The sequence below is a fragment of the Alexandromys fortis genome, unplaced genomic scaffold, assembly GCF_014885135.2.
Source record: "Alexandromys fortis isolate MF-2015 unplaced genomic scaffold, M_Fortis_MF-2015_v1.1 scaffold_136, whole genome shotgun sequence".
In the NCBI taxonomy this organism is placed as follows: domain Eukaryota; kingdom Metazoa; phylum Chordata; class Mammalia; order Rodentia; family Cricetidae; genus Alexandromys; species Alexandromys fortis.
In genome coordinates this window covers 978,030-990,297 of record NW_026068024.1, presented here as the reverse complement: position 1 = coordinate 990,297, position 12,268 = coordinate 978,030, and the positions used below count along the sequence as shown (strand labels likewise).

The following is a 12,268-nucleotide window of genomic DNA, read 5'->3' as shown; positions in this document are numbered from 1 at the left end:
AACTTCAAAAAAAAAAAAAAAAAAAAAGAGTAGCCAGTACTCTCAACTGCTGAGCCATCTCTCCAGGCCCCCAGATGAGAAGAATCCATGCTAGAGTTACAAAATAGACATTAAATACAGCCTAAAAAGACAAAGTCAGTCTCATAGATACCTAACACAAAATAAATGCTTTTAATTGATATAGTGATTTCAACTTCATATGCTTAGCTTATAAAAATTAGAATCCAAGTAATTAAATTTTTTCATTCACCCATTAACATTTTCACTCAGGTATCTGCTAACCAGTATATACACAATGAAATAAAAAAGGCAGTGAGCCCTCGGGAAGTGGAGGCAGACAAGTCTCTGGGTTCCAGGCCAGCCTGGTCTACAGATTGAGTTCCAGGACAGCCAGGACTGTTTCATAGAGAAACCCTGTCTTGAAAAACAAATATAGATACACATATATCTCCCATTTATGTATATATGCATACACACACACCAAAATGATCTGCTGTCACGTTTTGTGGTGGCTTATATGCAGACAAATGAACTGATTATATATAATTAAGAGTCCCACTAGCAGGGCTAGAGGGATGGTTCAGAGGTTAAGAGCACTGACTTCTCTTCCAGAGGTCCTGAGTAAGTTCAATTCCCAGCAACCATCTGGTACCGCCTTCTGGTAGCAGGCAGAATACTGTTTAGGTAATTAATAAAATTAGGGGGGGGGGTGTTTCAAGACAGAGTTTCTCTGTAGCTTTGGAGCCTGTACTGGAACTAACTCTTGTAGACCAGGCTGGCCTCAAACTCACAGAGATTCACCTGCCTCTGCCTCCCAAGTACTGAGATTAAAGGTGCGCACCACCACCACCCGGCTTAAAATTAAAATTTTAAACTAAAACTTTCTTTGTTTGAATTTTTTAAATTTCCATACGTGCATGCAAAATTAAAAAAAAAAAAAAAAAAAAAAAGGCTGGAGAGATGGCTCAGGTTAAGAGCACTGACTCTCTTCCAGAGGACTTGAATTTAATTCCACATGGAAGCTCACAACCATCTGAAATCTGGCCTGCAGGCAAACATGTAGACAGAATACTGTATACTGTATACATAATAAATAATAAAGAATTCCACTGGCAATGTTCAAAGTTTCTAAGGAAATTAAAGCATTTTGTTAAATGTATGAAAATGTCCTAAGCCTATTATTTTGTGTAACTAAAATGTGATAATTCAAAAGAAAAAACGTATCAGTTTTCAAGACAAAATTTGTAAAAATCTCAAGTTTAAAAGCCCATCAAAGAGGCAATAGAGACTCAAGCATGCCTACACATTACCACCAGGAAAACGAACATTCACCAAAAATAGATATGCATGCTCACCCAAGCAAAGCTGGTTGATGACATTCACTTATATGCGTTAATAGTAATTAGAAACCACTCAAGTCCACCCATAGGGAACTAGTTTTCTGTCACTATTCTCCTCAAAAACCCTCTAGGAAAGCCAGGTGTCGTACACAGACCTTTAATCCTAGAGCACAGGGGGCAGAGGCAGGCAGATCTCTGAATCTGAGGCCAACCTGGTCTGTTCAGGATCCTGTCTCAAACAACAAAAAACCAACTCCATTTAAAAAAAAAATTGGCCATGCCAGGTGGTGGTGGCACACCTTTAATCCCAAGCACTCAGGGAAGCAGAAGCAAGAGGATCTGAGTTCGAGGACAGCCTGGTCTACAGAGGAAGTCCCAGGACAGCCAGAAATGCACAGAGAAACCCTGTCTCAAAAAAAAAAAAAAAAAATTGCCACATCCAGGCTTGGTGGTATGCACCTTTAATCCTAGCTAATCCTAGCAGGGGCATGTGATCAATCCAAGTTTAAGGCCATCCTGGTGTACTAACAAATTCCAGGCCAGTGAGAATTATATTGTGAAATTCTTGCTTCAAACACAAAAAAGGAGTGCTGGAGAGAGATATTTTACTGGTTAAGAGCAGTTATTCTTACTAAAGAAAGACCTGATTTCTGTTCCTGGCATCCACAAGTGGCTCACAGCTGCCTCTAACTCCAGTTCACCAGCGCCCTCTACTGATCTCTCTGGGCACTAGGCACATGTGGCACTCATACATATTTAAAACCAGAAGACTAGTCCCTTAATAGATCTTTCACTGAAGAACATACTGAATACACAAACTGTGGACAGAGAAATGAAAGCTCTAACAAGCCACCACTAGACACTGGCCAAAATCCAGAACGCTGATGGACAATAGGGAGCAACATCAGCTAGTCTACTGCCTGAGCTGTCTCTTCAAAAGCTGGCAGTTCTTATAAACCATATTGAGAGTTCTACTGAAGCCCTAGTAGGGGAGCACGGCTACTTGTATTCTCTTGACTGAAAACTGTCTTCCTCCTCTGGGGAAAGACATCCTCTTTGACAGAGCATGCACCTTTGCAAGAGACATACATGGTGTGAAGAAGGAAGAGGATTATCAGTCATATTAATGCTGGGGTTCAACTGGGTGAGAGTTCACCATCACATCCAAAAGTAAACACAATCATGCTCCTTGACATTTACCCAAAGGTGTTAAATTTAAATGTCTACAAAAAAAGACACCACTTTAATGGTAGAGTAGCTTTATTCTCAATTACCTAAACTAGGAAGGACCAAAGACATCATCTAGCAGGCAAAGGAACTGGAACATTACTCAGCACTAAAGAGAAATGAGTTATCAAGACATAAAAAAAGCGGGAGGTTAAAAGTTAAAATGCTTAATGCTTTGTTTAAGGACAAAGAAAACAACATTGCTGGGGGCTGGAAAGGTTTAGTGGTTAAGAGCACTGGCTGCTCTTCCAGAGTTCCTGGGTTCAATTCTCAGCACCCAAAATTACAGGCAGCACACTGTAACTTCAGTTCCTAGGTACTGGACATCCTTATACAGACATACCAATGAATATAAATAAAAAAAAAATTGCTGGAATTTGGTACATCTATAGTCCCAGCTACTCAAGTTGCAGGCAGCCGCAGGATCACTTGAGCCCAGCGGCAATTTAAGAGGGTTCAAATCCACAAGAATTAAATTATCTCCTACTAGATAAACCAGAATAAAGTACCAACTTCTAAACCCAGAGAGATGGGGGTAACAGTAATTTTGGGGAGACCAATTTAATCACAGTAAAATGACTAAGTGTAAAAACCTCCCATTTTGCTGAGTTAAAAGTAACTCTCTAATTGTTCAGCCTACCTGTTGCTTCTTCATTAAAAGCTGCCTGGTGGCATCAAGTCTTTGGTTCCAGCACTGAGGCAGAGGCAGGGAGATCTCTTCAATTCAAAGTCAGCCTGGTCTACAAAGTTCCAAGACAGTCAGAACATGCCATTTTTAATCCAGCATCAGGAGGCAGATCTCTAAGTTCAAGGCCAGCCTGATCTACAAGAGCTAATTCCAGGACAGGCCCCAAAGCTAGAGAAAAACCCCGTCTCAAAAACAAAATTCTGTATTTAAATCTCTATAATCCTATAAAACTAGTTATTAGCCATTTTCTTTGGTTTTTCCCATCTTCATCCTCCAAATAACTCCACAGCCAGGTCTAGTATTTATTAATCTTTGTCCTTCCAGCTAAATATATTCATACATGTCATTTTTCCCTTCATTTTGACTTTGTGCCAACTGCCAATCTGATATTTGAACCTTCCTTCTCAACTTGAAAAATCAAAGGGGCTCATTATTGCTCAGAGGATACATGTTCAGTTCCCAGCATTATTGGGTGGCTCACAATCAGTTTCAAGGAATCCAGTAATACTCTCTTCTCTGGACATCTGTACTGTACCTTAAAAAAAAAAATCTGTAAGGAAAAGAAAAATTTGATATAGTTCAAAGCCTGATGGGGGAGCTCTGTGCATCCCTATTCTTCTACATCCAAGGATAAAAAGTCCATGTTTTTTTAAGTCTCAGGCTGAGTCAGCAGTGGTGGCACACACCTTTTATCTCAGCAGAGGCAGGTGATCTCTGAGGTCAAGACCAGCCTAGTCTACAGAGTTCCAGCACAGCCAGGACTACATAATAAAACCATCTGGTGGAGGGAGAAAAAAGAAAATCTCAGTAGTTCAGGTCTGACTCTATCTCAAGATTCTCCAAAAATGCCAATACAGATCACTATACCTGATCTCAAACTTACTATATAGCCTACTATAATGACCCTGGGGCTCCTTTTGGCACCATTATTCCCCAAAGTAAACTTTCAAAACAACGCCTGAACTACTGTTATATGCTGAAAAGTGAATGGAACTGGATCAGCACTTTTCCTATCTAGTAGTGGTAGAATTGCAGAAGCCTACTGGCCTACACAGCCAGTGCTCTCGTAAAGGCAGCATGACTGTTTATGGGTTAATTTTTTTATACCATCCCATCAGGCTATCACATCTAGAATGCTACTAGTTAATCTTAAAAAGCTACAGGGTTGAGTAACTTTTGATTCAGATACCATACTTTCAAAAATCAAGTATCAGGATTATTTGTTCAATCTCTGCATATTTATTGTTGAACAAACTTAAATTTTCAAATACAGAATTAAGCTAACCAAGTGCAACAGGTAAGTCTGCCCGTTACTCACATAACTTCATACCATGTATTCAACCAGTCAAATTTGAAAAACAAAGACTCCAAATGACTTCCACTCAGATTTGAGGCAGACCAGTACAGTATTAAAGTTGCAATACCAGACAACTTTGTTGAAAAAGCCTAAAATGGACAAGGACAGACTCCTGTGCTACTTTTTTTTTTTTACACTCAAGGCTAAGAAATATAGTAAAAAGTTTGTCCAAAAAACACTCAAAAATGACTGTTACTGCCCTTGTGTTTAGTATACTTAAAGTTTGAATAAGAATCTACTGGCTATACCATTCTAAGGTCTACCAGATACTATTAAAAAACAAAACAAAAAAAAAAACTACATGAAATGCTGCTAAATATGTAAGGTTTACAAAACTGCTGTCTCGTTAACATTTTCTTAACATCTCTTTATACCAGCTTGGCAAAATAGAACAATGTTGTCAGACTGCAAAAATCTAGCTCAGATATTAACGGAGTTTTGCACAGGATAAGGCAATCCATTCAAAGGAAGAGTATTGAGGCTGAATAATTTTGCAAAGCTGGTTTACAGGGTTTTGTTCCAAATTCAGACAATTCTTTAAACATGCATTTTTTGGTATTAAATTGGCTGTTTGAAAGAAAAAGTACACTGAGCAGAAATCATCTCAACTTAATAGTCTGAAAAAAAAAACCACACAGCTACTAAAATCTCAGCCTCTAGAAATCATTTTCTTCCTACTTCTTAATATGACATTTACACTAAGTTCCTGTCATGCACCTATTTATAGGCTAAATCAGTGGTCCCTCTAGCTTGAAAATTTGAGACTGTTAGCTTGACTTCTAGTTAACACCAATTCTCAGTTAGGGATCTGCCATGATGCATTCATGCTATTAACAGGACAGATCATTTAACCCATAGGTACAAGGGTAAAATGGAATTTTCCAAGTCCTTTAAAATCCTGGAGAGTGTTACGTATAGAACAGTTAATGATGTTCTTAATACTCCAACACCATTTAACCTCACAGGCCGATTAACAATTGTCTTGACACCTGATGTTACCAAATTGAAAAGTATTAATATTGAACACGAATCAAAAATCTAGTTAGAAACATTTTATTTAAATGTGCCAAATAAAAACCCACATCTTCAGACCAAAAGATGTTAATACATTCAACAAAAACTTAACTGCTATGAATTCACAGAGCATTAACCCAGATCCATTTTGATTAGATGGTTGATGATCCTTCCTAGGTTACATTTTACAGATATAACAAATCCCTTATAATAATGTAAACAAAATAACTTTTCCCTAAAGGGTGAACTTGAGAACTTCAGTCCATTCTTTCAGGACTTGCACTTCTTCGTGGACTTCCTGATGGGGAACGACTGAAAAGAAAAACATTAAGTATGTAACCAATTAGTGTAATAAAACTTCCTCTTCTTATGCACAAGTCAGAGTAATTCAGTATTTCAATACATTTTATTTATAGGGACCAAATTCCTATGGCCAAAGGCCTAACATATAAATTTATATATCCCTCTTTTACCTCACTTGGCATTAACTCTTTTTAGCATTTTTTTACTATTTAATATTTATTATGTATGATGTTCTGCATGCCAGAAGAGGGCACCAAATCTCATTACAGATGACTGTGAGCCACCATGTAGTTAACTGGGAATTGAACTGAAGACCTCTGGATAAGAGCAGGAGGTGCTCTTAACCTCTGAGCCATTTCTCCAGCCCCTGGTATTAATTCTTAAAGATTCTTAATTACCTGTGTGGGTTGTGTGCACTGAATACAAATGCCTGGAAAGGTCAGAGGTATCAGACTTCTGATATGGGTGTTAGGAATTGTACTAGCTCTTCTGGAAAGAACTGCAGGTGGTCTAAACCACTGAGCCATCTCTCCAGCCCCAGTATTAAGCATTTAAGAGCCAGTCAAAATTGTAAGGTTACATTAAACAATAAAACAACTATTTGAAGTTTTAGGGGTGGATCATTAAGGGTTATTGGACAGGAATGGAGAGCAACTATTTAAGATTTATGTTTTTATGTGGACATTTCCTTTTTAGCTATTCTACACACAGGAGGAAAAAACATGTTTCTTAAGTATAACATTCTGACAACTTGGACAAAAGACTAAAAGCATCTTAAATTTCTCCACTTAATGGTTATTTCCAACTAAAGTTATAACTAATACAGAATAAAGTCATCATTTAAAAATGTTTTTAAAATCCAATCTATACAGCACCAATTCTCCAAAGAGTTCAAAGACCACTAAGTAGGAACTTAAGTTCTCCCAAGAGGCCATAACTTTGACAAGATTTGGCAACAAAATATTTTATTTTGCTTACCTTCTTTTAGGAGACGGAGATCTGGATTTTGATCGGCTGTCAAAATACGAAAAATTCTAGTAAGAAAAGGCACGAATCTCTCTCTTCCTTACAGCCCTACTACAAAACAAACCCCCAAACTATCTTACAATTAAAATGTCATTGCAGCTAAAATTTCAGTGCCTATCACATTTCCTTAAAAAGGAATCTTAAGGGGGCTGGAGAGATGGCTCAGAGGTTAAGAGCGAGCACTAGCTGCTCTTCCAGAGGTCCTGAGTTCAATTCCCAGCAACCACATGGTGGCTCACAACCATCTGTAATGAAATCTGGCACCCTCCTCTGGTGTGCAGGCATACATGGAGGCAGAATGTTGTAAACATAATAAATTAATCTTAAAAAAAAAAAAAAAAGGAATCTTAAAATGGCCTATACGGACATAAAATTGAACTGCACCTATAACTTAAGGCCTCTTAATTTCCCAAAGTAATGTTAAGTCACATAACATTAACTTCTCCATGAATCAGCCAAGTAATAGGCCATATATAAATAAAGTTCTCATTTGGGCTACCAATAAGGTAGTTATTTCTACCTAACATTCAAGTTTTGGGCTAACACCCAAGTTTCAATAATTTACAAGACTTTGAACTCTTTGGATATTGGTGCTATATATAATTAAGAACACTAAAAATCAGTTTTATATCCTACCTGCTTCTTGGCCGTGAAATAGACCTGGATCTTGATCTCGACCTTGAACGGGATCTTAATAAAAAGAAAAAGGGACACAATCACACAAGAATTCCTTTATAACTGAGCACCCTTCCAGGTAGAAGAGACAGGACAGAAGAACTAAGACAACTGGCTGCATGACTCTTGACTTACATACATTGATCCAATGTAGTACAAATGACCAGAGAAATTTCAAATACAACAAAACCCACCATTTCAAATTCCCACTTGTCATACACAATTGGTCACTACTCCTTTCTGGTACAGGCACAATAATCCCATTTTCAAAGACTAATAACCAAATTAACTGGGGGTTCCATCTGAGAAAATTGCTATGATTTGACTTTTTATTCTTGTTATCATGGTTGAAGGACCTTAATTTGTTAAAACAATTTAGGTTGACTATATATCTTTTAAAAACCTTGAAATATTATAAACTGATCTAGAAATGGTACAATAATTTTCTCAAATTGTTAACTCAAGAATTACCATTATCTAAAGGTTTTGTGTATTCAACAACAGTAAAGGCCAGTGGCTTTTATATACAACTGCTTTTTCATCTGTAATGCAAAATTTTTATTAAATTTGCACCCAAATGTAAGGTTTTCCCCTATTCAGCTGGTATGGCGGCCTACACCTTTAATCCCAGCACTCAAGAGGCAGACAGAGCCTGTCTATCTTCCAGGGTCTCAAATGCATTCATTCCCAAACTGTTTTAAATCTTACATTTACTGAGTGTATGTTTTGAGTAGGTGAATGCCATAACCTTCCAGAACTCAGAGAGCAACTTGTGGGAATTGGTTCTCTCCTCCCTTTATGTGAGTTCGAGAATCAAAGTCATGTTAACAGGCTTAATGGCAAGCTCTGTAGCCATTTTCTTCAGCCAACTAGCATCATGCCCACCCAGATTATTCACTGTTCTGAGGTGGGTTGTAAACCTCACTAGCTCCCCTCCTATCCTCAAATTCCCAGGCCCAAGTATCCTGGTCTCAGTCTAAATTCTAGGACTACAGGTGTACATCACTACAATTAATAAAAACCTTTACACCTCAAATATTCTGAAGCATCTCACTTAATTAAGATACTTCATTGTGTCACTAAGATGTGACAATCCATCTACAAGTAAGCAGGAAAAATGTGTTACATACTGGAAATACCTCGATCCTTTTATAGAACCAGACCTAGATCTTCTGAGTGAAGCTGATCTTGATCTACGAAGAGACACAGACCTTGATCTTCGAGGAGATGCTGATCTTGACCTAAAAATTAAGAGAAGTTTTAAGTCCATCTCTTCTCCCCCTACTTGTTAAAACTTAAATTTATTTAATCCCAGCATTCAGGAGGCAAAGAGAGTTCGAAGCCAATCTGGTCTACAGAGTTCCAGGATAGCCAGAGCTCCTACAGAGAAACCCTGTCTCTCCAAACCCAAAACAAACCCTTAAATTTTTCAAGATTTCTCACCTCCTTCCCCGACTCCTGCTGCGTGAGCGAGAGTATCGCCTTCCCCTGGAACGGGAATGTGATCTAGACCGTGACCTATTTTTCAAGTTAGAAAAATATAAAATATTAGATGATAACTCGGTTTTAGTGTTTGTGTACCTCTGCTGAAATCAAATCTCAAACTATTTAAAATTTAGCATCTCATTTGGAAAAACTCTGGGCCTATAACTTTTTTTTTTTACTACCTAAAAAAAGATTTGTTAAAAGCTGAATTACAACTTAGAATTACAAAATATAAAACACCATAATGCGTATTTAAAATAAACCTTGCAAGTTTGCAGGTCGACCCTCTTTGGCCCATGGTCTAGTAGTAGGTCTAGTAGATCTAGACGATCTAGAAGTATCTATAGCCGATCGCTGCATCTAGATGTTTTCTTCAATCTAACGACGATCAAACTGACAGCCAAAAGAGCCAGGTGAGGCTTGATTGACGCAAGAAGATTTTTCTAGTTGGGAATGTGGTCAATCTGGTGTTCCTCTTTCTAAAGCGGAGGGGGCCCCAATTGTAAGCCAAATTTACTGTTACGGCGATCACCGACTCAAATTTTCTGCCCTTTAAAGAATAAGGTGAAGCTAGGTGTAGATGGCTCGAGGGGATCTGGCCTCTTATGCTGATCACCTCAAGGTCTAGGAGGATCTTAATTGTCGGATTTGCAAGGCGCCTCAGCATGATATCATAAGGCTCGTGACATTCTGAATCAAGGCGACTGACTCAAACGAAGAAACCTGAAAGGTTTTGACCAGGTTGATTATTAATATATTAGCATTTTAATTAAACAAAAAAACTGTAAAATACACCTGTACAATTAACATTCAAGTTTATAGAAAAACACTAATTTCTGCCTTGCTAATAAAAGAATTACTTTGATTAACTAGAATACCAACCACTCCTTTATTAATTAAATACCTGCTTCTTCTTCGACGGCTATAGCGATGACAATCATAAGCATAATGTCCCTTTTCACCACACTCATAGCATCTATCATTAGGATCAAAGGGACGTCTTGCAGGTGGCCTATCAAAACGAGATCTCCGAGGCATGCCTGTTGATAATTCAACCCTCACTCGAGAACCACAAATCACCCTACAAAACAGTAAGAAAGCACTAAAGTTAAAATATTCAGGTGACTTCTAAGTTTAAAAGAACTCTATCAACCAACTACTCATTCTCCCTACAAGCTTTGTCTTTGTTTACAAAGTACTTCCAATTTCACTTTTCATCTTTAATCTTAAAATTATCAGGGGCTGGAGATGGCTCAGCAGTTAAGAGCACTAGCTGCTCTTCCAAAGGACCGGTTTCAATTCCCAGCACCCACATGGTAGCCCACAACTGTAGTTCCGGTTCTGGGATCCAACATCCTCAGAGTATATATAAGCAAAACACACGTGCACATTAAATAAATAAACAAATCTTTAAAAATAATTATCAGGTGCATGTAACGGCAGTACTGGAGTGGCTGATGCAGGAGGATGCCATGCTACGCAACAGCACAGGCTGGGAGACACACACTATCAAAATACAAGTCTCCAAGCCCCCACCGCAGGTGCAGGTCTCCATACCAGAGAAATCTATGATTAGCACCAAGATTACTTACGATCTAGCCCACAGGAATATTTTAAAGAAAATGCTATAACAATCCACTTACTTCCCATCCAATCCTCGAACTGCATCTTCTGCATCTCTAGGATCTTCAAATTCCACAAAGGCAAATCCTGGAGGATTTCTGGCAATCCACACTGTTCTTAAGGGCCCATAGTAACTGAATGCCCTTTCTAACTCGCCTTTGCCAGCACCAGTTCCCAGGTTACCAACATACACCTTGGTTTCTGTTTAAAAATGCAAATAAAGCAAACGTTATTCCAAGTGTACCTTAAGCTGGAATTCCTTCCTTTACAACAGACCATCCTTAAGCTGCGCAACGGCACGTTTTGTTTTGGAGTCAAGGAGACTGAGCCAGTCAGTGATCTACAACAGAGCCACACTCCAAATATTTATCTATACATCGCTCAAGTGCAGCTGGGACTAAAAGGCGTGCGCCACCATGCCCCTCACTCCTTTTTTTTTGGGGGGGGGGGATCTCCATCGATGCCTAAATTGTAGCCTTAACCCCGTGAAATAATAAAGTCTGACTCGTCAACAAATTCTGGCGTCCTTATAAGATTGGAAACCTTGGAAAATGTCTGCAAAGGAAAGTGGTGGAGGTAAGGCGTGGGGTGGCTGGGCCCCGCCCCTTCTCGGTCCCGGCAGCCCCGGGCGAGCTAGAGCCCGCCGGCTCCTGCGGCCCGGCCCAGGCAGAGGTTTACCCGGGGCAGGGCCGCACCGGTTCCCGTCTTCCACAGCAGCGCAGGCTCACCCAAATCCCCGCCCCTGCGGCCGAAGCTCCAAACGGCTAAAAAAAGAAAAAATAAGAAAAAAAAGAAAAAGAACAACAAAAAAAGCCGTCATCGGTCGCAACGACCGCCCTTTCCCCTCACGCTCCCTCCTCAATTCAACCAGTTGCTGGGGCGACGCGCAGCTCGCAGCTGCCGCCTTCGCCCCGACTCCAGTTCAGCCCCGGACCTCCCCGCTCCAGTGGCGGGAAAGCGCTGAGGAAATGCGCCACACCACGGTCGTCAATGTGCTCAAAATGGCAGCCGCGGCGGCCGAGGGCGGGGGGTGGGGGAGCGGAGGCGGGCGGCAGTGCGGAGAAGGGGGACACCGCAGCGGCGACCGTCCCACCGGCTTTCGGCCCGGCCCGGAGGCCGAAACGCCCCGGGGCCCGAGCCCCATGGCGCACATGGGCCCCCGGCCCCGCTCGCCTTCCCACACCCCGCCCCCGCGGCCTCCGGCTTCGGACGGCGTGCGCCGAAGCCGCCATTACGCACGCGGAATAACCGTCTCCAACTGCCGCGCCGACCCCACGGCCTCGCTCCGCTCGGGCCGCGACCAGCAGCGTCCTCCCCTGGGCCCCAGCCGCTCACCTCCTCCATACCGCCCGTAGCGTGACATGATGGCCGGTCCGCGCACTCGGCTCTCGCTCGCAGTGCCCGCAGCTCGAGTAGCACGGACGCGGCAGCACGACTCTCCTCCTCGACACTCCCGGCGGCTCTACAAGGAAGAGGCCGGATTCGCGCTTATATACGAGGCGGGCGGGGATTTTTTTTTTTCCTCCGGCG

General features: G+C 40.9%; 1 protein-coding gene across 4 annotated transcripts; it reads right to left on the bottom strand.

Moving 5' to 3' along the window:
- Positions 1-5,649: 5,649 nt before the first annotated feature.
- Positions 5,650-12,221, bottom strand: Srsf7 (serine and arginine rich splicing factor 7). 4 transcript variants are annotated; one of them, XM_050163497.1, is made up of 8 exons: positions 12,074-12,221; positions 10,759-10,939; positions 10,020-10,196; positions 9,074-9,148; positions 8,761-8,871; positions 7,592-7,645; positions 6,908-6,943; positions 5,650-5,938 (listed from the first exon to the last, which is right to left on the bottom strand). In XM_050163497.1, the coding sequence occupies exons 1-8, from the start codon at positions 12,099-12,101 to the stop codon at positions 5,884-5,886; spliced, it is 717 nt and encodes a 238-aa protein (XP_050019454.1). In that variant the 5' UTR covers positions 12,102-12,221; the 3' UTR covers positions 5,650-5,883. The 4 variants fall into 4 exon arrangements, with proteins under 4 accessions (XP_050019454.1, XP_050019455.1, XP_050019456.1 ...); XM_050163498.1 differs by having other exon boundaries at positions 8,770-8,871; XM_050163499.1 differs by lacking the exon at positions 6,908-6,943.
- Between the last annotated feature and the right edge of the window lie 47 nt (positions 12,222-12,268).